A 25,542-nucleotide genomic window follows, 5' to 3' on the forward strand; every position below is an offset into this window, starting at 1 on the left:
TTTCATTTTGGAAACAAAAATAAATGAGCATAAAGTGACTATAATACAATATTTTAGCAACAATGTCACTTCAGCTATACAGAGCTTTTATACTTTTCAGCTCATTGTTTAGCTGTCCACAACTTTACTGTTTTTGTTCACTTTCACTGCTCTCATTATGAGTTTTGGCCCACAGTAGGCTCTAAAAAAACGTGCACACAATCTTTTGTGTGCATAGTAGTGTCTTATAATTGCTGGATGTGTAAACAACATACTGATTGCCAACAAGTTTGCTGTACCACCTTAAAAGGTGATGATAATTGTTTCCGCTGCTCCCAAGTGGCCGAGAAAATCACTTACTGCAGGTTTCAACATGCAAATCGGTTGCTGTTCTTCAAATTAATGTCCTCTCCCTCTAACTAAATACTTTTTTTTATGCCCTAATTTGTCTTGTTGATTGGAGCAAACAAGCAAAGATAACAAAATTACCCTCCTGTGACTTCTTTCATCACAGTTTACATTCATTCACAAGGTTTATTATATTACGAGTCTTCATCTCTCTGTGATGGTACAAATTGACAAAACCCATTTCGAAGTAATTGCCAGCTTGTGGTTTCAGAGCATGATGTCAAAAACAATTAAAAAGGCAATTAAGAGATTTTAGCTTGCCAGAGCTTTGTCTCACAGCAAGAGGATGAAATGTTGTGAACACACAAACATGGCTCTCTGTTATTCTCTCCTCAGTGCGGACGAGCGGTTCGACGCCACCTTCCACACCAACGTTCTGGTGAATGCTTCAGGTTACTGCCAGTACATCCCCCCTGGCATCTTGAAGAGCACCTGCTACATCGACGTGCGCTGGTTCCCCTTCGACGTGCAAAAGTGTGACCTGAAGTTTGGCTCCTGGACGCACAACGGCTGGCTGCTGGACCTCCAGATGCTGGATGTGGACACATCCACCTACATACCCAACGGGGAGTGGGACCTTGTCGGTAAGCGAGACGCACTTTTATTCAGTGCAGAATCTACTGTAGTTGGATAATTCACTGAGTATATTCTAACATGAAACCAGTTTCTCTATTTGTCCCCTAAAATATCTCTATCTTAGTCCTGAGACTAAATGAAAACAAACTCGGCCAACAATATCTGTATCTGGATGCTCAATAAATAGATTCCTAAAGTCACAATTATCTGAGATTTTAAAATAGATGACAAAGCTGAAATATTCAGATGTAACTGAAGAAGATTCTACATTTGTGCTTCCCCCAAATGGATCAGGCCTTGCCAACTTCCTGTGTCCAAAATGGAGTCAAATATACATAACTTTTATATAAATGATTTCACAACATCATTTGGATGGTTGTAGCTTAATGAACTGGAAAGGGGAAGAATTTTTGGAAGACCTCCCAAGCGGCTTGCTTCCAGCTGGGACAGAGTAGCAGTGCCTGTGCCCCTGAGGTGACAGTTAGCTGGAAATGGGTGTCAGACAGCACCAGATGGCATGCAAGAGGAATGTCTGACACACTGGCAGGTGTGTAGCCAGGCCATATGTGAGAGAAGCACACCACATCCCCAGAGTTGGAGTTTAAGGTGGGACAGTTCAGCTATCAGAAATACTAAATGATTCTGCTGAGTTTTCCTTCTTTGCCAGCTTGCTAAACATTTTTACTTGTAATGCGAATATAACAATAAAGGCAGAGCAAGGTTCCCACTTTTCTAAATATTCGTACTATTCTAACTTTTTTCTATTCATTCAAATCTGATGAGTGTTTTAAACTTTTAAATCCCATTCATACAAATTAAACCCTTTACCCACTCTTAAAACTCTCCATACTCTTTCAGCTGCTTCTCCATACAAATTCAAGCCAGCTATGCAGTTAAGCTCCCTAAATTTCCCTAAAAAAAGGGATTGATAAAATATTTAATCTTCTTCTTCTCCTTCTTTTTCTTCTTCCCAGCCATCAGTTAAGCAATGCAGTTCAAGGCAATTAGAAAAGCAATGTGGTTTAGCTCCCAGCTTGTAATGTAGATCCATCAACCGCTTCCTACTTTTCCAGCTATTTATACTCCTTTAGCTGCTACTTTAAAAAAATTAAAGCCAGCAATTCAGTTTAGCTTCAGCAAACTTCAACAAACCTTTAAATATTCCACATCTTTTATAGGTGATGGGTAATTTTCGACTTATATAGCCAGCGATGCAGTTTAGCGTCAGCTTTTCAACATCCAGCATTCACAACGCAATTTCTTCAGGAATTGCCTCTCTAGTTAGTCTGGTGGTTTTCTTAGTTTACATGCATTGTTAATTATATTTAAATCATCAACTTGAATAATTCTTTTGTCTACAATTCCACCCGACCTGTATGTGTTTGCGTCTTTCTCAGGTGTGCCAGCCAAGCGCAATGAGCTGTATTATGACTGCTGTAAGGAGCCGTATCCTGACGTGACATTCACAGTCACCATGCGACGCAGGACGTTATATTATGGCCTCAATTTGCTCATTCCCTGTGTGCTGATCTCTGGCTTGGCCCTGCTGGTCTTCTTGTTACCTGCGGACTCTGGGGAAAAGATTTCTCTGGGTGAGGAGGGCTTAAACACACATCAACACACATATTGCTCTACAAAACATTAAAAAATTGTGTAGATTTCTGCACAGTTTTTAAGGAAAAGATAAGTAAAATAATCAAAACTATCAGGAATGGCAAATATTAGTTTGAAGGTGTTCAAGCTTACACTAATACATAAACACGTCAAAGCATATTTACATGTGTGTGCCTGCATATTTGTCTACAAACATGTCCTTATGAATCATACAGTGAGCCATGAATACATGCATGTCAAATCACCTTGGAAAAATTTAATTTCAAAATAAGAGTCTTGCCATGAATTCCATTTTGGAGCTCTATCAGTGCCGGTGAGTTTTGATGAATAGCCGTCTGTGGATGAGCAGTCACCAGTTACATAGTCAGAGAGTTTGAGGGATTTCTGGAGCTGTAACCTACCTTGGACACGTCAGAGGAGCCAGCAGCTGATAAATGGTTGCAGTCATGAGAACATAACTGATTACATACATAAGTAATTACTGGACTGATTTCATACACCAGTGACCCTGATCACATCATTATGTATAAGCTCATGTTCTCTCTCTCTCTCTCTCTCTCTCTCTGTCTCAAGGCATCACTGTGCTCCTTTCGCTAACTGTCTTCATGCTCCTGGTAGCAGAGATCATGCCTGCCACGTCCGACTCTGTTCCTCTCATCGGTGGGTTACACTCATGCGTGTTTGTGTTGACGTGTTATTTTAAATGTGCACGAGTGTAGAAGCGCCAGGACGGACACGTTTTTTTTTAACGGAAGCAACTTATCTCACCGCACAATCTGATATCGACCATTTGGTGTTGTTCCTTCAACACCAAAATTAAATGTTGCTCCAGGACGATCATTGTAACACGGTGATATCAGATAAGCCATAACGCCAGGAGCTTTATCTGATACTGTACTTTCCTCTTGTGCAAAGGAGAAGAGGTTCCTTATAAAACTAAGGTGACGATCGATTCCATCTATCAGCATTACTGACCACTCCACAGTTACAGCTTAACTGTCCCTCTGAGTATTTCTTGCACTTCCAGTAAACACCAGTAATGTAAAACAGGCATTACTTATTGAGCGTTTTTAGTGTAGGAACTGCTTGACCTCTCTATTTACTGTACAGTCTCCTGAAAAAATAATAAATAAATAAAAACCCACATCGCTGTGTGGCTGGACTTTGGCTTGAGTAGCCTGAGGGCGTCTATACATCATTCACGGTGCTCCTGGAGTAAATTTGGTGGCCAGAACTAAAGCTGTCAGCACCATTAATAGGCTGTGAAATGTCTGATTCTCCGCTGGGGAGGCGAGAAAGGAAAGGAGGATAGAAGAAGAAATAATGGATGAGGGGAGGGAGAGGCCAAGGGCTAAAGTTGTCAGAGAGAAAGACTTCAAAGGTTTTCTGGAGCAAGTGAAGAGGCGGACTTGTTAACAGGGTTAACACTTGTAATTCATCACTGAGAGCTCGCCAGGCCAAGAAGATATATGTCCTGTAAGTGTGTATTTGTGTGTTTACATGCTCTGAATTATAACTGCAATCCTGTGTGTACTGTGTGATATCAGTTTCACTCGCTCAAAGTGAAATATATTGTACATATCAGCCATACGTTACCTGTGTGTATCGATGTAAGTAATGTTTGGTCATCCTGAACGTGGCTGCCACTACATCAGTGCAATGATAACTGCCCTCGCGGAGAAAAGCTTGATAAATGCTTCATCAGTAGCATGATTAAACTGTTATTTTTTATTTCCCTTGACCTCAACACAAGGCCAACCGGGACACATTTAGTAGCCTTGTTAAAATGACTCATGTCCCTTTACAACACAGTGGCCGAATGCTGATATGAGTTATTGTAGCTGCTTGAACTCGACTGTAAATATATAAAACAAGGCCTGCCAGAATCAGGCCATATGTCTTTTATCATCAGCCCTTTATCACCAAATGAGAACTGCTCATTTCATTTGAGTTAATTTAGTTAGGCCTTTCTTATCTGGTTCGAGACCATTTGGCTCGGTTCATTTTAATTTTAATTCATTTTTAAATTAGTTCAGCCCTGATCATCAATGTGGTTCATGACTGAATGTCCCAGCATTATGTTTTGACATACTACGCATCAAATCTTTAGGCAGTTTTCTTGTGAAGAAGTTAGCAATGACCAACCATAAAGCAGTCAGGACTCTCTCAGTAACACATCCTTTGACACCATTTTCTGTTTCTTACCTCATCTCTCTCCTCAACTCTACATTTTATTATTTTCTGCTTCACCTCTCTTCTGATCCATCTCCTCTTGCATAAAGGATAAGTTCACCCAAAATGAAAATTCAATCATTAATATCTTCTCACCCCCAGGCCAGTGGAAAGTCAGGTGAAGTTTTGTACAGTAGTCCACAAAATATTTCATTGCTTTTCTTCACAGCAAAGCAGCACTCTCCTAGACAACTGAAGCAGACGAGGACCTGTTTTAAATGTAAAAGCGTAACGTCTTTTCAAATCAGTTTGGCATCTCAGGGCTTCCAGACATTTGGATTACGCCAGATGGGCAGTATGGAGCCATTTCATGTTTCTTTTCGGTTATTTTTTGATGTTTTAAAAAAAGTCCCCATCTACTTACGTTGTTCAGGAGAATGCTGTTTTGTTGTGAAGCTCCAAAAATGTTTTATGTGCTGTGAAACTTCACCTGACTTTCGGATGAACTGTTCCCTTAAACACATCCTTGAACACCATTTTCTGTTCTTATTTCTCACCTCATCTCTCTCCTCAACTCTACATTTTTATCATTTTCTGCTTCACCTCTTTTCTGATCCATCTCCTCTTGCTTAAGCACTCCCTCCCCATTTCCCTCCATCTTTTCTTTTATGATCCCAACAAATAAGGTTAGAACACCTGAATTCATGAGGTCACAAGAAGTTTGACTTTGCTGGCACTGCAGTAGCTGTAGTTGAGTTTAGCTTTTCTTTGTTCAAAGTCACTCGGAAGAAAGAGAAAGGAGGGCAGGCCCTCAGTTATACTTTATATATGCGTGTGTGTGTGTGTGTGTGTGTGTGTGTGTGTGTGTGTGTGTGTGTGTGAGTGTTTGAATAGTGTTCAGTTAATGCTCCCCTCCTCTCTTTACTGTTCCCCCTTGTGGGTGAAAACATCCCTCCTGAACCAGCACTAATCTCTCTCTCTCTATCCCCCACTGTTTTTTAGTTTGTTTACCCCTATTCTCTGTTTTATCACAATTTTTGCACAGATTTTATTTCTCCTGTTAGAGTGCAAGTGTACATCTTCTCCCCTTGGCAATTTAACCTCTTGCACAGACTGATCAGACTCGCTTTCCTTTCATGTTAGGGTGTGAAATCAACCCATTTTGGGTATTAATTTAAGCTGAATGTTTTTCACCTGTAAGTAGATGTTTATTAAATGCGACAATGGGGTAGTTAAAGAGGGGTTCAAAAGGTAAAAACATTCCAACAAGTCATAAAATGCAAAAAACTAAAAGCATGTTAACATTGTTTGTTGTGTTCTCTGCAGCCCAGTACTTCGCCAGCACCATGATGATTGTGGGAATGTCTGTGGTGGTGACAGTTATAGTCCTGCAGTTTCACCATCATGACCCTCATGGAGGCAAGATGCCCAAGTGGGTAAGTGACTGATTTAAGTTGATATGTTATGATAACATTTCCTTCCTGATAACAATTTTAGTACTTGTACATCAAGTATCAGCACATCAAAGACAACAGCGCTGCCAGCCTGGACCCTCACCAGTATGCATTCGCCATGAGCCAACAGATCTACAGATGATGCCATATCCACTGCCCTCCACTCAGTCTTCACACACCTTGAGAATAAGAACAGCGTTACCAGAATGCTGTTTGTTGACTACAGCTCAGCAACACAACACAATCTCACCAATGAAACTGATTGGAAAACTTAACAGTCTGGGCTCGAGTACCACACTCTTCAGACACTTTTTACAGAGCCAAATTCTGGTAAACTTTTACAGAAGGGCAATAGAAAGCATCTGGTGAAGTGAGATGTTTGCACAGAGCCCAAAGGAAACTAAAATACAGCACCCATCCCCAGCCACAGTCTGTTCACCCTGCTGCCATCTGGCAAAAGATATATAAGTATCTGCTGCCATGTGTCGCCATACATAACATTTAGCACAAATGCCTATGTTTGTATGAATGTGTTTTTGTGTGTGCTGCTCCACTGACACTACTTCTCTCCATTCAGGTTCGTGTGGTTCTGTTGAACTGGTGTGCCTGGTTTCTCCGTATGAAACAACCTGGCGATGACCGCAAGCGGCCCGGTTACAAGTACCGTCACACCACCCAGCACCACTCAAGCACCAGCTCCATAGAGATGGGCAACCTGCCAAGCCTCAGTGTTCCCCTCTCTCAGACTTCCTGTCCACCCTGCCCCACAGGCACCTCCAACGGTTCCATGAGCCTCTACTTCGGCAACTACCACCCCATAGAGAGCTCACACTGTCCACCTTCTAGCGACTCCGGGGTAGCACTAGGGGGACGTGCCCGCGGCTCCCTCAGTGATGAGGCTGAGCCTCCTGGAGGAGTTGGCAGTGTTGGAGGCCTGGGGATGGGAGTTGGAGGGGGTATGGGCATCAGCGTCCCCCCACCAGAGATCCAGCGCATCTTGGAGGAGGTGTCATACATAGCCCAGCGGTTCCGGGACCAGGACGAGGCTGAGGCCATCTGCAGCGAGTGGAAGTTTGCAGCAGCGGTCGTGGACCGGCTGTGCCTGGTGGCCTTCTCTCTCTTCTCCATCATTTGCACCTTCACCATCCTCATGTCAGCACCCAATTTCATAGAGGCTGTTTCAAAGGACTTCACATAGCTGGTTACAGCAGCAGGAGGGAGATTAGGGATAAAGAAGAGAAAGTGGATGGGGGGAAGGAAACAGTTAAGAGGGCAGTATGTGGTCCCCAACCTACAGTTTGGGCAACCTATTGGAAAGGAGGTGAGCCACTTAGTGTTTTATGAGACACATTGTAAATAAAGCCCTGCAGCTCTCCCAAGCTGTTGAATCATGTAGTCAATCATGAAACACAGTACTCATGGAAAAAAAAAAGTAATTTGAAAGACGCATCATTATGTTACATTAGAACATTCAAAATAAAACATACATTCATGTCCTGCTGTGTCTTGTCGTAAGACTGCAGACTGGGGAGAGAAAGGTTGGGACTCACTGGGGCAATAAAGAGAGCACTGCATAGGTTTTCTTTTTACATATCGAATAAGATATCAATAACAGGGAAATAATGTGGCTGCAAATGTCTCTTTACCCTGAAACAGTGTAAATATCATTGTATTATCTGCACTTTTCATTAAAAAACCAGCACCACGGTCCACCTCACTGCTTCTGTAGTTCATTTTAATCATCCTAACTATTGTTGTCCTGTAATGTATGTACAAACAAGTCAGTCTGGGCTCATACACCAACTGTTCACGTTCTGAACCGTTGATAAGGAAGTAAAATATTTTTTCTGATGATGTACCATCACTGTAATGATGTTTGGTTAGTGACTAGAATGAGATGTTTCACTGTGAATTCTATCATTTTTGCTTTTGTTTTAGATCAACAGAGCAATTGACACAAGTTTAGGATCACTTTTCACTTTGTCTTGACTGTTTCATTTTAGCTGAATCTGTAACATAAGTTTGGGACAGTGTAAATATGAAACATCAAGGATATTGTTTCAAAAAGCTCCGTGTTGACTTGTTTGTACTGGCGTCGGCCAGTTACAGAAAATGCACAGATGTTGTTGTAAGGTACAGTTAAACGCTGTATTTTGAAGTGTACAGTGTGTTGATTTAACTGTTGGAAATGTAAAAATCCAAATATTCATGTACCCCCCAAAAAATAGCAGGGATTTGTACTTGTTGGACTTCACTGTACATATGTGGTCACTGAAGAAAGATGAGGAGGGATGTGACTTTTGAACCTCTGACACCACAGACTTTGGTGGCTCGAGGCTCGACAGCAAGAGGAAAACTTCACAACCCCACCCCGCCCCCATATCACTGGAGAATATACTGTAGACTAATAAAAGGCCCCAGTGTCAGTACGTTTTGTCTGTGTTTTGTAGAAGGAGCCAAGTGACTGATTCACACGACAAAGTTGTTTAGTGTTGAGTTCCACTTCCACCTCCCAGCCACCTCTCTGTTATAGCTACAGTCATTGGTCTCTTTATCTGTTATTCCAAGTGTGAGTTTTTCGCTCTCTATGTCAATAAAAGTTTATTTATTCTCTGTATAACAGGCTCTGATACATCTGTGGGGAGAGAATGTGGAGGGAGGGAGCTACTTGAGTACAATAACGACTAAGCTTTGTGGGTGCACTCTGATGAATAGATTAAAAATAAAGTATGCTCTGTTGTGGTATTCACAGTATTATGCCAAATACAAAAAAGCTGCTACCTCTTCTTCGAATGTTCTCTGTGCAGCTGCAGGGTTTAAACAAATCAAGACTTTTACGTAACTTACCGGGCAAAACACCAACAAGTCTGTTAAACTCTGCAAGTTGCAAGTTCAGTCAGAGTTTATGCTGCTCTATGACAAAGATGCCAAATTGAAAAAAAAAAAAAATCTGCCAGTTGTCCTGAAGTGAAAAATTATAAGGATCACATGAAAGAAAATAGGATTAAATCATCTAACTGGTTGCGAAACAGTTGCAATAATAGCATGAATGTCAGCATCAGTGTCCTCGCCAATTATTAGGAGACTAATGAGACAATAAAGTGTCTGGTGTTTGTGTCACAGAGGACTCGAAATATCCAGCGTCGATCACAGTGATATATTCACAATGCCATCATGTTAATGAGACAGGATGCATTAACCTTGATAGGAAGACAAAAAAAGTCAAAATCAAGTAGAAGTCATCTGCCTGAGTTTCATTTCGGACAGGTCAAACAATGCAAGAATCTGGTCAGGTTGACACATATGATGCAGAAATTCCCCTCATTTCAGTAAAGTTCTAATTTTCTTAGATAGCGGTGGAAAAATGTCTTTGGTCTCAGATAAGGAAGGGCAATAAAATATTGAATGGGGAGAGGAAATCAAATAGAAATCTGAGCCGCAATATGCCAAAAATGCTTGCACGATGAAGAATGTGGGGCATGTTTTCCTTCTGTGGTCTCGGAAATATGCTCTGGTTTCTTTTTTTTTTTTTTGTGTGGCCAACAAAGGCTTTCTCTCAACTTCCTATTGTTTGATGTTTTGTGGATGAACTCCAACCAACAAGAGAGGGCCCACATTTGAGTGGTTGCTGCAATTATTCTTTTAAGAGACTTCGAGTTTTATTTCAATAAGACTGAAGAATCGAGGACAATCAAAAGCCTCCAAGCATCGGCTTTGTCATTGTGTATGCCTCTGAACTCAATTACTCAACATTTTACTGAAAACTACCAGCGGAATTAAACCATGACTTTGGCGTCATCTTGTGTCCCATAGTTACAGTAATTTGCACAGTTAAATGATAGTTAATGTCCGGTATCCAGGTTTGAGCGAGAAATGTGTAAGCAAATATCTCAGATACAATTAGACCGAGCAAGGACAACAGCTTTACTTTGCAATGGTGGAATTTATTTATAATCGACAAATACTAAATTAACATTCTGGTTAACATGCAAAGACTGAAAATACCAGCCAGACATCATAATACAATGATGACAATGATGTGATGATTCTGTTATATTATTTCAGATGAACATTGTGAAATCAGTCATTTTGAAACATTACTTGTGTATGGTCATACTGGTCTGTTTAAATCATAAGAGAGAGAGATGGACTGGATTTAATGGTAGCAACCAGTCAGTAGGCTATACGTAAAGGATGTTACATAACTGAGGATAAACAGAGAATCCCAGCTACAAGGATAGATTGTATGTTAATGACAGAAATGGGAAGTTCATGATGAAGACTGAGCCTTGCTGGTCCATATGTTCATGTATTTGTGTGTGCGTGTGTGTGTGTGTGTGTGGGTATACCTAGTGCCCAAAGGCTCTCAAGGCATTTTGGCTAAAAGACAAACAGCCTCTCTCTTTACACTGTGTTAAAGGTTAATCCCTCTCTCTCTGTGTTTCTGCAAGACAGCTCCTCCTCTGTTTTTTTTCTGCTTAACTTAGCTACACCCTTGAGGTTTTGGAGTGTGTGTGAGCATGTGTGTGTGTGTGTGTGTGCAGAACAACAGTAAGTGTAAGTGTCTATGCACTGAAGATTATATACTGGAGTAAAAAATGAGGGCTTTGTAAAAGGATGGACCGTACGAAACTTAAAAGAAGTTGAACGGTGAGATATGGACAAGCAGAATGCCATCAAATTTTGCAGGATTACCCAAAGTACAGATGTAAATTTGTTTTGTTGTAACTGCACTGTGTGTTCAGGATTTAAGGAAATGTGTTTCAAATAATGCATACACACAAGTATTTGGCAATAGTACAGTGCAGCTAAACATAAAGCATTTTCCAAATTACTGAGGCAGTACAGGCACCCAAAACTAATAACTCCATGAAACTTTATTAAAACATCCTTACTGAAAGAAATTACCTGTTCATAACAATAAATTAAGCTCAAAATGTTCATTACTTCTAAGACAGTTGCCTTCATTATTGTTGTTGGAACAAAACAAAGTGGAAGGACGTCAGCGTTGTCTCGGTACACGTAAAAAAATAACCATCACTGCAGGCAGGAGGAGTCATGGATGCCTAAAATGCCCAGCAGCCACAACCTAAAAGGAGCAGGAAGCACACCCAAACACAGTCAAACTCAACTCCCACTGGCAAAATCCTGACCTTGTGAACTGCTCCAACCTTTAACTCTCTTTAGACTGAATCATTGTGTATAACTGCACAAAGTCTGACCAAACTGGACGGACAATCATGTTTCATATCTGGATGTTTTCCAAAGACACTACATGCAGTCTTGTTCTTGTGACTGACCCAAAGGTTAGTGATACTTTACAGGCCTCAGAATTATGAAATGTTAAGCTGTAGTTGATACATTAAAAATGTGCTATGTCTGCACAGACATTGACAGTTTGTCTGGACCAGGACCTTGGATCACAGGGCGGTCACCATGGGCCTTAACTGGATTTGGCAGCCTGTCCTGAGAGTGAACATGGCTGGACCCTAAACTGGGACTGAACACAGCGTCCAAGATCGACAGAGGTCAGTTTGACAACAGAGGATATGGTGCAGAGGTGATTTACAGCAGCTCTGACAATGACTATGACTTTGGGGATGACAAGACATGGCAGGCGGGGATATTTTCACATCGTACTCACATTGATTTATTTAAACCAAACCAGAGGTGATGCAGAAAGACAAACCAAGACTTTTGGTGAGTTTTTATTCAGTTTATGTCGAATTTCAGGTCTGATTACTCAACAATATGCTGCGGCAACTGCTAGATTGTGTTTTTTTTTTTAAATGTAAAATCATGTATAACATTGACTCTGCATGACTGCAGCAAACCTGAACACAACAGTGTTTGTCACGGGGGAAAAGTCAAATATATTTAACCTTGTAATTATTGAGTAATGTGGGGAATACACAGTAGACACTCACCACATTATACACAGTTTAATTAGATACCTTTTCGTCCTTATTTTCCTCTGAGACATATGTGTGAATTTCATCAGGGATCAGAGCACAACAGTGGTGAGAAGGTAGAGGCTCAGTGACCACAGCACTAAAACGTAACATACATAGTCAAATACACACCACATGACACAAACATCACATCAATCTCCACATCATATGCAGTTTTATAAAATGGTAAAAGGTATTTTTATATTAATTATACAGTGCAGGACTTGGAAGGTACGGGTAAAATAATGAAACAAAGTACAGAACAATGCAGAAAATGATCTATCTTTGCTGTAAACAAATACAAGTAGATTCTTTTTCTCCAGAAAGGGTTTTCCCCTGGTCTTCAGAATTTGGGGACTTTTTGCCCTCCCCCACGTGCCACATGTCTTATATTATGTCTCACATTATGAAAATTAGATAACAGTCTTGGGGAAAACAAACCATCGGAACAGATGCGTGTACCCAAATCTCATCAACACCGCCTGGTATACATCCCAACCCCCCTGTGAGGAAGCACAGCTCAGCTGCCAGACTTGTGCTTGAAATATTCAGCCAGACCTCCCCAGTCAAGAAGCTCCTGAGATGACAACATGTAAACAAGTTTTGTTGTGGTTGCTGTTGTGTTTGTTATGTTGTTGTTGTTTTATGTCAGGCCAGCAACAGGAGGCTCTGATGTGTGGATTTGATGGCCTAGATCCAAAAAAAAGTCAATACAGATAGGTACCAACTGACTCCAAATGGCCTAAACACTTTCTGGAGGAACAATTTTGGCCCGACACTTTGTCAAATTTCACCATTGATCCATCCCATTCACTTTGCAAGCCTGCCTCTAACCTAACCCTAGCCCTAGAGCCTCCACGACTGAGAGTCTGAATATCTCACATACACACATGCAACATTGCAGCCGCACATAAACACAAATATGCCTGTACATAGCCAACATAACACACTCACACACACGGTGCACGGCGGGGGCCTGAGCGAGAGCAGATTGCATGTTCAGAGAGTGTCAAACGGTCGGACTGCTGAGCTCAGCGTGCAGCTGATGTATACTTCACAGGGAATCAAAAAGTTATGAACCAAAACAAAGATGCTTTCCTTTTCTTCCGGGAAAACGGATTACAATCTAATCTGTGAAGGTAAATTATTTTGAAATCCAAATCACAAACCGGTCAAGGGAGCTATAGGGTGAAGTGAGGAAAGGGAAAGTAATGAAATCTATGAAAAAGTTATGGGTTGAGGCTCAATCTTATTACCATCCAATATGCCACTGACCTCTGCCTGCTGAACTGCTGGCCCAGCATTATTAGTTAAAAGAAAAATGAAGCTCTCGCAGTGCGTTTATACGGGTGGCGGGAGGATTGTGGGTGTTTCGGTAGTCACGTGCTATTCCTTCTTTAACACAAACAGACACACGTCAGCTCCGCAGCAGAGAAACTTGATGTCACCCCAGAGCCTTTCCCTCCTCTCTTGCTTTCACTTCACGTCTTCTCATTCCAGTCCCCATTAATTCACCCCTCCCACAATCCCCTGGGGGTCGGAGTTGAGAAACAACCCTGCTGGACGCTGCTGCCACACCAGATGATCATCTTCCTGCTCCTTGCCCTCCAAGTTGCCCAGCCACCTGTCTGGTCCTCAGGTCCAAACAGTCTCTCACCTTCACACACTCCCACTCCAAACAGTGTCTTGGTTAGATCACTTCCTGTTCTTTTCTATTCTGTTGCTCATTTGCATGCTTTACTTTTTAGCCATGCTAGTGGCGTGGCTCTAGGGATGGCACTATCAGCCTGCCTCTTTGGTTCAGACTGAAATACTCAACTATTAGAGTAATTGGTGTGAAAATTGTACAGATTAAAAATCCAAAGAAAAACTCCAAGACACTCTTTGAAACTATTAAAAAGCCTTTATCGCACTACATGATGTTGACGCACCTGTTTCTGCATCATACCTTTGTCAGGGTCTATTGACGAAGGCTTGATGCCGGGACGCATTTCAAAGAGTTTAAAAGAGAGTTCGTCTTGTGATTTTTACGTCTATATCTTGCCCTATACAAAGAGCACGTCACACTTACATTATTTGATCCCCTGACTTTTAATCAAGCGCATCCATGACTTAAACTTTGTTGTTTTAGGTGAAGTATCTTGCCATGACGTTTGGTACACCCATGTCACAAACTGTCTTCCACAAAAAAGTTTGGCTTTGAGTTTGAGGCCCCCAAAACGACGTATGCTTATTTTAGAGCAATGCAGCCCTCTAGTGGCCATTGTGACTCATCCACCTGGCGCAAAGGAGGTAGTCAGGTGACGTTATTGATGATAGGTGATTGTACTGTATAACCATAAGTACATATTCATTGTAACCCTGACAACAAAGATCTTCTAATCTTAAAATTTAATTATTGTTTCGACCCAAGCCATGATATTTCCTAACCACAGTGGTGGACTCAGGATGTTTGAGGGGCAGGTGTGCAAAGTGCGCCAGCATGCAGAAAGTCATGATACATTTATAGTAAAGAGAGGGCACTTGTTGTAAGGGCATCCTAGAGGACAATTTATTATGTTTTATCTACCATAAGGGCATCCAATTTTTTTGAACATCCACCAGTGCATAACCAACTGAAGACTTTTGATCTTTAATTAACGCTCCAATCAGAAAATGTTTCTACGTGTCTTTCTAAATAGTAGTCACAAACAACTTTGTTGTTTCATTTGGACGACCTGTTGTCATGAGGATAAAATGTAATTATTTTGGTGATCCAATAAGTTTTCATCTACTGCTACCACTAAGTAAAAAAAGGGCTTATCCAATACAATACTAAGACAAAGACAAAGCTAACAGGTTGTTAGCATTGTCACTGTGAATATACTAGCAAGCTGATCTAAGTACTTAATTTTCTGTCTGGCTGTATTATCTTATCTGTCTCTATTTTCTTGTTCTTTTTTCCTGTCTTTGCTGTGCTATTCCGCTTCAGTAATTCATTAGGCCATTATTTAATCAGTTTTATCGTGACACTTTCATTACTGTAATAAGCTGTGATTCATTTCTGTGGGTGTGAAAAAAGGGACAGCCTGAATGCTAATGTGACGCATCGCCGAATGAGAGAGCAGCAGCAGCAGCAGCAGGGATGGCTGGACAGGGAGTCCTGTCATCCATCAGTCTCGTCCTCACTCACACCGTATAGAATTCCTGACAGAGCAGAGCTCCTCTCTTTGCGCCAGAGTTCTGGATAACTGTTTACTTGGCTCCGTCTACAGGCTTGAACCAAAACATTAGTTTTATATGTGAGACGTGTAAATCCCCCCCGAAGAGATATGGCGGCAATTAAGTGAGTCAAATCATATTCATATTCATGGCACAGACAAACAAATGAGCCCAGCATTTGCAAATACGCACAATAGAGTGCCAAGTGTTGTTCTTGCCAAGTTTCAAGGGCAACCACAGAGAAAGCAGACTCCTGAAATAGTTACGAGTATAACAACCTAGATTCAAGCATAATCCGAAACCTAAACATTGTGAAAACCTGGAAAAACAGAGCAAAATTAATCCTTTGAACTTTAGACAGGGAATGATGCCAAAACCAATCAGATCACAGCGATTAAACAACCTTCTATATTGTAGTTATTAGTTCCAGTGTGCTCAGGAGCTCAGGGGACAGGCTGCGGGTCGCGCTGTTTAATGGCCTGACAGGACAGGAACTGAAGTGCTTTTTGATGGTGAAATATAATATTCTTTAAAAAAGAAAGAAAAAACTGCAGGGAACATAATTCATCTTACAGACAGCCATAAATGCTGAAGCAAACATGACACACATATACTGCACAAATACCTACGAGAACACAAGGACACATAAACAAATGAAAACAGTACAAGCATGAATCTCTCTTTCAGCAGCAAAAATGAGATGATGCATGACCCATAATCCGCAGGCATGAAGTAATCTGAGTGAATGTGCATTTGGATTATCAGTCTGGAACAGTCTAATCTGAAACACTTCTCAAACTGGTTGATTGGGGGCTCATGAGAGAGCTTCAGCCATGTAGCCTCAGTGTTGTCGGGATGGTGAGCAGCAGAAGATGTCACTGAGCTGTGAGGGCCAGCTGGCAGGTGCGGGCGACTAGTTGCACAGATTCAGAAAGATATTTTTCGCTGTAGCTTTTAAGTTAACTTGGTGGGTTCTCAACCTGAGTTAACCTCTACTTTTGGCAGATATCAGCCATGAAACTTGTTCCTCTTCTCATTGGCTGCTATTTAGAGATCCTTTGAGCTTCCTCTGCGAGTCAGCGTCGCTGTTATCACCATGATGCACTGTGTGACAGCTGCTATGGCGGGTCTACCAGCACCCTGATCAGATTTAGGATGTGCAAATTGACTTTTCTGTTGTACCCTTGTACAGTATGTTTCCTCGTGTTGCATCATCAACTGCACTAAAACATATATTAGTATATATCAGTGAAATTATCATGGTTATCTAGGTGATGACATCTGTTTAGGGGTGGCAATATTGGTCTGTCTGTAGTTAAGACTGAAAATATTCAAGATACAGTAAGTACTGAAAAGATTGCCATGAAATGTAGTCGGTCAGTACATCTACAAACATCTAGTCTCATCGTACCAAATGGATTGGCACACAATTTTGTACAGACATAAATGGCTCCAAGGCAATGAATCCTAATTACCTCATATTTGATCCCCTGACCTTTTCTCTAGTGCCACCATGAGGCTGATATTTGTGTTTTTGAGTTAAATGCTTCAATAAGCATGAGAAAGATTGCTATGAACTTTGGAACTAACAGTCATGGTACCCTCAGAGTGGATTGTGATAAATTTGGTGATCCATTAAATTTTCATCTTACATCAGGTCGACATATGATCTTTAGATTATAGCCAGAGCTACTGCCATTCTTACCTTGGCTGCACTTTGTGTTCAGTCCTAATTAGTTAGACATTATACCTGCTTAGCATTGGCTTGTTAGCATTGCCATTGTGAACACCGAGCATGCCAATGTCAGCATTAACTCAAAACACTCTGATGTTATATACTTGATGTCATGTGGCATCTGCAACGTTTCTTCTTCATGCATTTTCATCAAAAATCGGTGAACTGTTTTCTAATGACGACCTATTTTCAGAGCTGTGTTGATTTTTGCCCCTTGTGCTCTCTGTGTCACAGCTGTGTGACTGACTGCATGTTCTGTCTCCGATGCTGAGTCTGTTGGGATTAGACTCCCAGGACAAGTAGCCGCTCTGTTACATGTGAAATTTCATCAAACTAAATGAACGCAAATGACCTCAGCTGCAAATGCTCACAGAGCATATTCAGTAGACACACACACACGCAGACTGTGACCGACTACACACATTATCATAACAGTATGTGCATATGCAGACTTGCACACGCGCATGCTCACTCACATTCTGAACAGGAGAAGATAATGGTCCCTTCCTTGTGTCTGTCCATTTGCTAATGTCCCATATGCGCTTGCTTGCTTTGAATTCAGCCCTCGTGTCTGTCTGCATTCTCTTCAATGAGCCACAAAGTGCGAGAGCATCCCTTGTGTGTAAATAGAGCGTCTCAGTTGAAGGAAAAAGCCATCCTAGAATAGAATTCCTCATATAATCAGTTTGTAACAGCCACTACACTTGACTTTATTTCTTAAGTCAGTGATTTTATTTCCCAGAATACATTTTCAGCTTCGGCTCGATGATCATGGTAGTTTCGTGACCTTTTTGTGATTTAAGAAAGAAGCCCTAAATCTTCCTTTTTTAGGGCTTCATGTTTACTGTTCATTGTTGCATCAGTTGTGCCTGTACTGAAAATACAAGTGTAACAAAAAGGGATCGTGACACAGTGTCTGAATTCATCTTCATGATATCAAAATTTTCCCAGATTCTGAAAGAACAGTAGCACCTTGTATAAAATCAACATCACTGCTTCTAATCTAGTCAAATACTCCTATAATCTGTTCCCTCTGCTTGCCATTCAGGTGCCTTCCTCGCCAACACACCTGGAATTCAAACTGTCAAAGTTGTCGCGTCTTATCTTGATTCCTCGATATCGCATCTCTGCTTACACCACACCATCAGTTTCGCACATTTTTCCCATTTAGCTCCCCTCCTCTGCGAGTGTGCAAGAATGGGAGATTTGTCTGACAACTTTCAAGGTTGTGTTGAATTAAAGTGGACAAGTTTGCCTGAACACCCGGCGGAGGCATAAAAGATGCATCTCTCCACGCTTCTTATATCTCTATGTGGCTTGCACTAGTTCTAACTGCGGGAAGTCTGGTGACTGTGCACAGACATAAAGATAAAATCAAGTGAGTGCTTAGCCAATTCCAGGAATAATGTCAAATTTCTGTCAAACTGGTCAATTTATGTGACGGCTGCTCAAGTCTGAAACCTGTTGCTGAGAGCCCAGATTCACACGGCGGCCATTTTCCCAGCTTGAATGTTGGGATAATGTAACGCCGCTGTGTTCCAGGTTGCTTACATTTAGTGTATCGATGTGTACTGATATTTCCGAATGAATTTAGGCTTTCCCATCGTATCTTGTTACACAATAGACATTACCGTTAGCTAGGATAGTGGCTGAATGCTAACGTTAGATGTCAACGTAAGCTAATGGGCTTCAACAAGTATGTTATTTTACTTTAAATACGACACGATGTCCCTCCAGATTTGCTCTATCTATTGTCTTTTCATTTGTTGATAAATCAGGAAGCAGCGAAATGATAGCAATTAGTCAGATTCCCTTTGTTTACAGGACTTGCACCAGGAACAAAGCAGTACCACATTTGAGCTTCCCACCCTGAACATGATGTTGGAGGAAAATGGCCGCTGTCAGTCCAATGTTTTTTCCACTTGACCTGTCACCTTACCTTTCTCATGTGTGCGTCATGACTTGTTTATCTGCCTCAGGAGAATGAAGACGTGAGCACCGAACCTCCCCAGAGTCCTCTTCCAGTTGTCAACAGGGATAAAATCTGATTGATTTGTCCATCATCGTACCGACAGACTACAATAAGAAACGGGTGAGAGCGTCCACCTGAATGCTGTTAACCTTATTTCATGTGATCTACAACCACAAGCAGAAGATGTCGAGAAATATTCAAGTTTATTTTATTCTGTTCTGTTCTATCCTTTGCCTGAAGAGTTACAAGATGAGTGACAGGGGCAGCCACAGACCATAAATTAGCCCTGTCTGGAGCCTGTGGTTACCTGTTAATACTAATAGGAGACATGGGGGTCAGAAGGTCTGGTGCTTAATGAGGAGCTGTAATACTACATGTGCAGGGCGCTGAGACATATGACCCTTCATCAGGGCGATGAGGACAGGACTGAACAGGACAAGCCCTGGGAGGAAATGACCTTTACTGATGTCAATAGATTCACTTTCAAATGATTAAATATTGCATCTCGAGCTCTGTCAGAGGAATTTCATGTGTGTGTGTGTGTGTGTGTGTGTCTGTCTGAGGAGTCCACTGAAGTAAATATCCAGTCCGGATGACTTTCAGACTCTGGCTGACTTTCACATTGTCACACATCGTGTTTAATTTGTGATTCTTTGGAATGAATTCAGTCATTCACATGGATCTCTGTTCACAGTCAAACAAGTTTTCTCAAGTGTGAAATTCTGCTAAATATTCATGCGAGCCAGGTAGTTTTTCGATGCACACGAGAAAGACAATTTGCATACGCGCTCTCGTTGCAACTCTAACATCAATCACACATGCAGAGCAAAGTAAATATTCTGGTGACGCCTGCAGTCATGTTTGACTTGTATCACTTTAGATAAAAGACAGTACGGGGACGTCAGCAGGAGAAAAAAAAAGTAGGTTGCCAGAAAAATAAACTTTGGGAGAAAATGTTGTGCAGCACACAGAGAATTCAGATCAGGAACAGTGATTCATCACATCTCCAGTCAAAGAAACTAGAAAATTATGACTATGATTTTTTTTTTTCCATGTATGACTCTAGTCATGTTGGTGGAGCTGTGCTAATTTCTATCACAAGTGCAGCTCTTATCACATTAATTTTTTACCTGCAGTCTAACATTAATTACGTCTAAGCCATTCCAATATGTGTATGTATGTGGTGCCATCTGGTGGTGATACACAGTATTTCACAATAATTATGTGGTTTCCTAAAGGGTAACTCCACCAATTTTACCTGGCACTTTAATCTGTAAAATTGAATAAGTAAAATATAAGTAAAATATTTATTTATTTAGAAGACGAATGGAAGGTTTAGAGAGACATATTTAAGAAACACATTAAACCATAACGCAATGGTGAGCAAAGAAATAACAAACCTTATTTACAGAAGTTTGAAGACAGCTGTGAAATTGTGACTACCACCTGAATATTCAAAATGTGAAGGTAAGACAGGCAGACAGAGTGACTGCAGTTAGACACAGTTGTAAATTAATTAGATTAGCTCATCAGTTAAAACCATATCTGGGCCAACAACAAACACACAGGAAGGCCTCGCAGGCTCAGATCTTCTCTCACACACTTATTCTGCATTTAAATGAACACATACACTGTACTGTACATATACAGACAAGGATTACAAAGGAAACATCAAAATCCTCAATTTTATGGTCAATGTTCAAACTGTAGAGTTTCAATTTCAAAGAACATCTCATTTTTAAATGCCTGTCATCTCCAGTACACAACCTCAGTTATAATCTCAGGACACTTGAACTAATTGCAGTGTTTATGTTTACATTTAATTGCTGTCAGTTTGTAAACCTGTAGATCTGATATTGCACCTCATTTCAATATTAAATTAGAAAACATCTGATTGTTCACATGATAAAGAGAAAAAAAACAAACAAAACCAACACACTCTCAGCTGCAGTGTTACACATGGCCTTTGACCTCTGATTATCTTGTCTGTAACCTTACTCCTTTTTCCCTTTCCCCCCATCCTTGCTCTTGTCCCGTGGTACACGTCCCATATTATAAAATTCTAAGTTTGGCCTCATGTCTGTGAGGTGGGCGAGCCGGTTGGACATGGCAAAGAAAGCAGCAATAGCAGCGATGTCCCAGGCATCCTCACGGTCAAAGCCCACTTCCTCCAAAGACTGGAAATGCTGTTCTGTGATGGTGTCGCTGCGACACACAGCCATCGCAAAGTCCAGCATGGCACGCTCCCGAGGCAACAGCTCTGCATTCTCATAGTTAACAACGACCTGGGTGAAAGAAGGGAGGGGAATTTCTGTGATTTAATATATCATTTTATCAAACAAAATTTGTTTTGCTCTGATTGTTTTTTAGTACTTCAGAAAGGAAGTAAATTCAACATTAAAAGCATGTTTAAAGAGTGCTTTTGGCAAGAAGCAACTTCCTGTCCACTCTCATCGCATACTGTTATTTACATGATTTCTGATAACTTAACCACATTTATGTTGTGACTACAGTTATTGTGTATTATAATCAGCAAAGTAGTGAAAATCAATTAATGCCGGTACCTGATCGGAAAGAGTGGGTTTCTTGGAGTAAATGCGGTGCAGTGCGCTGTGGGATACCACACAGTAGAGACACTTGTTGTGGATACTGGTAGCCACTACGATCAGCTCGCGATCTGCCTTGGTTAATCCACCTGGAAGACATTAGATACTCATTTAAAAATCGGTTAAAAAAAAAAAACACATTCACAACAACATCAATAATAAAATAAAAATTACATTGCATCAGAGGTGGGTGCGGCCAAAACACACACTGAAAGAAATCATGTGAGTTTCAATCCACGTTCCAGATTTTAGTTGGTTCTGGTCAAAGTTTTTATTTAACAACATTATACAGATAAACGAGTAAAGCTGCTTCTTAAAAACAGGCCCCTGATATTTAATCTCATGTCAAAAGAAGCTGATAATGTTGAGTGTCCTATAGATGATGTATTGTGGCAGTAAAATGCTTATAGGCCAGCCCGACCTACATAAAAATATAAACAAAAAACATGAAAATCTAAGGGAGAAAGCCCAATTTCTGCTACTTGGACAATAAATGACTCTTCCTGGTCTAATAAACAAATGTGCTCCTACAAGCCCCAGGGAAATAAAATGTCTAACTGAAGGTGTAAAGGGGTTCCCAAATAAACCCAGTTTCCTCACTAGAATGATGTGGGCAGCCAAGAAAACAGAAAAGGGCCTAAACAGACCAGAGTTTCTGGCTGGCAATCTAAGGGGAAAGAGGTTCTCAAAGGGTCAGGGACAGATTCCTGTGTGCCATTCCCCACCTCTTTTAAGCCTTCACAAACAGGGTGTCATCACACCATAATTGGCTGGGAGGGAAATGCCCCAAGCTGCTTCCACTCCTCAATCAGGAGTCAGTCTCCCCACCCTGTGCACAGGTGATCTGAATCACCTGCAATTATGCTTGAGGGATTTTGGAAAATCAGCCCAAAACAAAGAAAGACAGCAAGTCTCAAACAATGGGACTGCTACAGTATGAAAGGGTTTAATTTAATTCTATGAGAAGAAGTTGAACTGAATGTTCAGAGGTGGAATGACTAACACCTACTAAACACATGTAATCAAAAGCCAGCTTGTGGTTATTCAGTAACAACACCCAGACTGAACAGTTGAGTTTAACGCCATTTGGTTTAGTGAAGTCAAATATTAGCTAAAAAGGAGTGGGCCACCTCGAGGCTAGCTTCTGTTCCACATCGCATGGTAATGTCTTCTCATTAAGATGCCTTTATCAGTCATTTCTAAAGAGCTTGATAATGGGCTGCTCTGTCCATATTCCAAACCACTGGATCTTAAGTGGTCTAGCCTCAGGGGCCACATTTCTCCTCACTCAATATGTCACGGTTCACATCGAGGCTAACTGAGCACCCGTGCCGTTTTATTTCACCATTGAAAACAAAGTGCAATTGAGGTAACCTAATGAAATAAAAGACTCAACAACACAAAATCCTAATACCTAATGTGTTCCACAGATCTTTTTTTGCAATGCCTAATCCGTTTAACCACGGCCCTCTCACTATGATGACGAGATCAGAAAACAGCACATGCTGCTCATGCCTACCTGATATTTACCTGTTCCAACCAGACCCTATTTATCACAGCGTCTACCACACTACCAGCAACTGTTTGATCATCAGCTGAAACAGATTCAACATCACACGTGCCTCCTCATGTACCACCTGCACTCCAAAAGGGGCCTGCTGCCACTGAAATGCAACACACCAGCCTATCACAGCCCTGAAAAAGAGTCTCGGCTACTTCAAGTGGTGGATGATGTGTCGTCTGAGCTTGTAGCCAGCGACCAGGGGTGCTGAATGACGGGTGTGAATGATTCACTGCGTTGTTACTTGCCAAGACTCTCAATTTTCCCGGGAGACTCACATTTTTCATTGTCCTCTCCCGGGGTCACAATTCTCCCATATTGCTCTCGATTTATGACACATTTTCACACTTTAGTTATCATAACGTGTGCAGTGTGTAATCTGCTGTACTGTTACGCCTCATCCTCCTCAGTGAGTGAGCGGTGCATAGAGGAATGGAGAGGAGAAAGAATATTTAAACAAATTCTAGATGCCTGGGAGAAAAAAACGTCCACTTCTTACGTATAGTTTTTAATGGAAAGGGGCTGTAAGATCTACCATGTCGATTTTTTCTGTCAAGCACAAGGGTCGCACCCAACGATCCCCATCGAAGGGTGGACAAACAGGGCAGTGGTGTGCACGGGCTCTCTAAAGGGCATGGGCAAAAAAATTAATGAATGAATGAAGAGTGATAAATTAACTTTATGCCACAGATTCACACAAGTCTGCATTGTTTTCTGATGCAGTTGCACTTTACTTGTTATTTGTACATTCCTTGAATCTCAAATTCTTCAAGGACTGGACCCCAAGAACTCCACGTTGGATACAAAATCCTCAAGGTTAGCAAGTATGCATGCCAAGAATTTCTGGCACAGCCCCTGAGAAAAGCCACTTGCACTTACTGCCAATAAAGAGGAAAAGAACAAACACACACCTGTCTCTTTGTTCATGAGTTCATTGTAGTAAGCGAAGAAGGCTCTGAACTCTGCTGGTCTGTGAGAGAGGACTTTGAAGACATTGGGTAAAAAGCCTCCCTGTAGGAAACAGGTGGTTAAATCAGACTCGTAAATATATTAAGGTGCAGTAGAGTTAAATACCTCATAGCAGGGCTGTAGCTACCAGTGAGGACACTGAGGTCATGTCCTCTGTATGTTTTCTGGGTCTTTAATATCTTAATATATATGTACACATTTGGTAACACTTTATTATATCTAACATATTTTTAAAATAAACATTTATGTGTTGTACATGTTAAAAATGGCAAATTTATAGTTAATTAAGTTAATAGTTGGTTTAGTTATTTTAACAAGCGATTAAATGCTTTACAAACTATTTATTAGCACTTGTTCATTATAACGTTGCAGTTGATGTGGATAATACTGTACATGGTTCATAAATACTGTGTAGTTCATGTATAAACATTATTTAGACGGCCATCAGAGAGTTGAACTGATGTTTTTAACCTTTAATAAAGTTTTTATGAACCATTTAATTGTTTCTTAACAGTGAAAGAACTCAAGTTAATCTAATTAACTATACATTTACCATTTATTACTGATGTTTTTCATAAAGTGTAAAAAGAAGCTACACAATTCAAGATGTTATCTGTGGAGGGTGGCGGGCGTGACCTCAGTATTTCTAAAATCCTGGCTACGGCCCTGCCTCAGTGTCTTTTACCTTTGACTCAACTTCCTCCATGAGCTCCACTATATCATAAGGAAGATCTTTCTTGTAAGGGACCGGATAGCGACTGATTTTCTCCGGCGGCTGGTCGCTAGAGAGGAGCCTGCTCCCCGCCACCACCGCTGCTGCTGCCTTCCCCTGAAACAGGCAGCCCGGCCGGAGAGACGCCTGGACGGAGGACAGGAGAGTCACACGCTGTTTCTGTCACACACGCACACAAAAACAGGAGAAAAAGTAGAAAAGCACTCGACAACTTACGAGCTGTGTGAACACAGGCGGACGAAACAACTTGGAGACGAGGTTGCACGCCATGTCAGAGCTCGGGAGAGTTTCCAGTCACACAGAACGAACAAGGAAGTCAATAACAATAGCGACGCTTGCTTCTGCTGCTGCTAATGTAGTTGAATTATGTTATCGGTTGTCCCAGCTATCATTCGCCCGTCATTGTCGTGTAATTAAACTACAATCTTCTTCAGACTATCGTTAAGTTGTTGTGTCTGTTGTCGTGTTGTTGATATATCACAACGGACCAATCACAGCGCAGTATTCAGTCCCGCCTGCTGTCTGTCCCCGCCCCCCTGCACCGGTCCTCCTCGCCGCCAGGGGTCAGGCTGCGTGTGGAGGGGGGGCAGTGTATTTGCCTGTATTTTATG

General features: G+C 41.3%; 2 protein-coding genes across 2 annotated transcripts in view; one reads left to right on the top strand and one right to left on the bottom strand.

The window, feature by feature from the left end:
- LOC141013239 (neuronal acetylcholine receptor subunit alpha-7-like) overlaps positions 1–7,401 on the top strand; it is a 39,295-nt gene extending 31,894 nt beyond the window's left edge. The window contains exons 5-9 of the mRNA XM_073486886.1: positions 724–971; positions 2,361–2,555; positions 3,151–3,237; positions 6,076–6,185; positions 6,781–7,401. Of these exons, the coding sequence (XP_073342987.1) occupies positions 724–971; positions 2,361–2,555; positions 3,151–3,237; positions 6,076–6,185; positions 6,781–7,401 (1,261 nt within the window). The remainder of the gene's footprint in view (positions 1–723; positions 972–2,360; positions 2,556–3,150; positions 3,238–6,075; positions 6,186–6,780) is intronic.
- A 12,956-nt stretch (positions 7,402–20,357) lies between these two features.
- Positions 20,358–25,379, bottom strand: LOC141013313 (uncharacterized). The gene is made up of 5 exons (XM_073486989.1): positions 25,148–25,379; positions 24,884–25,057; positions 24,141–24,240; positions 21,627–21,757; positions 20,358–21,347 (listed from the first exon to the last, which is right to left on the bottom strand). Exons 1-5 carry the CDS (start codon positions 25,199–25,201, stop codon positions 21,057–21,059), a joined length of 750 nt encoding a protein of 249 aa, XP_073343090.1. The 5' UTR covers positions 25,202–25,379; the 3' UTR covers positions 20,358–21,056.
- Between the last annotated feature and the right edge of the window lie 163 nt (positions 25,380–25,542).

Source organism: Pagrus major, chromosome 18 (genome assembly GCF_040436345.1).
Source record: "Pagrus major chromosome 18, Pma_NU_1.0".
Lineage (NCBI taxonomy): Eukaryota > Metazoa > Chordata > Actinopteri > Spariformes > Sparidae > Pagrus > Pagrus major.

Excerpts from the sequence above, each read along its gene's own strand:
- LOC141013313 (XM_073486989.1), bottom strand. The coding sequence starts at position 25,201 with ATGGCGTGCAACCTCGTCTCCAAGTTGTTTCGTCCGCCTGTGTTCACA. Across the intron at positions 25,058-25,147 it reads CGCCTGTGTTCACACAGCTC|GCGTCTCTCCGGCCGGGCTG; the intron begins GTAAGTTGTCGA and ends TCCTCCGTCCAG. Across the intron at positions 24,241-24,883 it reads TGGAGGAAGTTGAGTCAAAG|GGAGGCTTTTTACCCAATGT; the intron begins GTAAAAGACACT and ends TGTTTCCTACAG.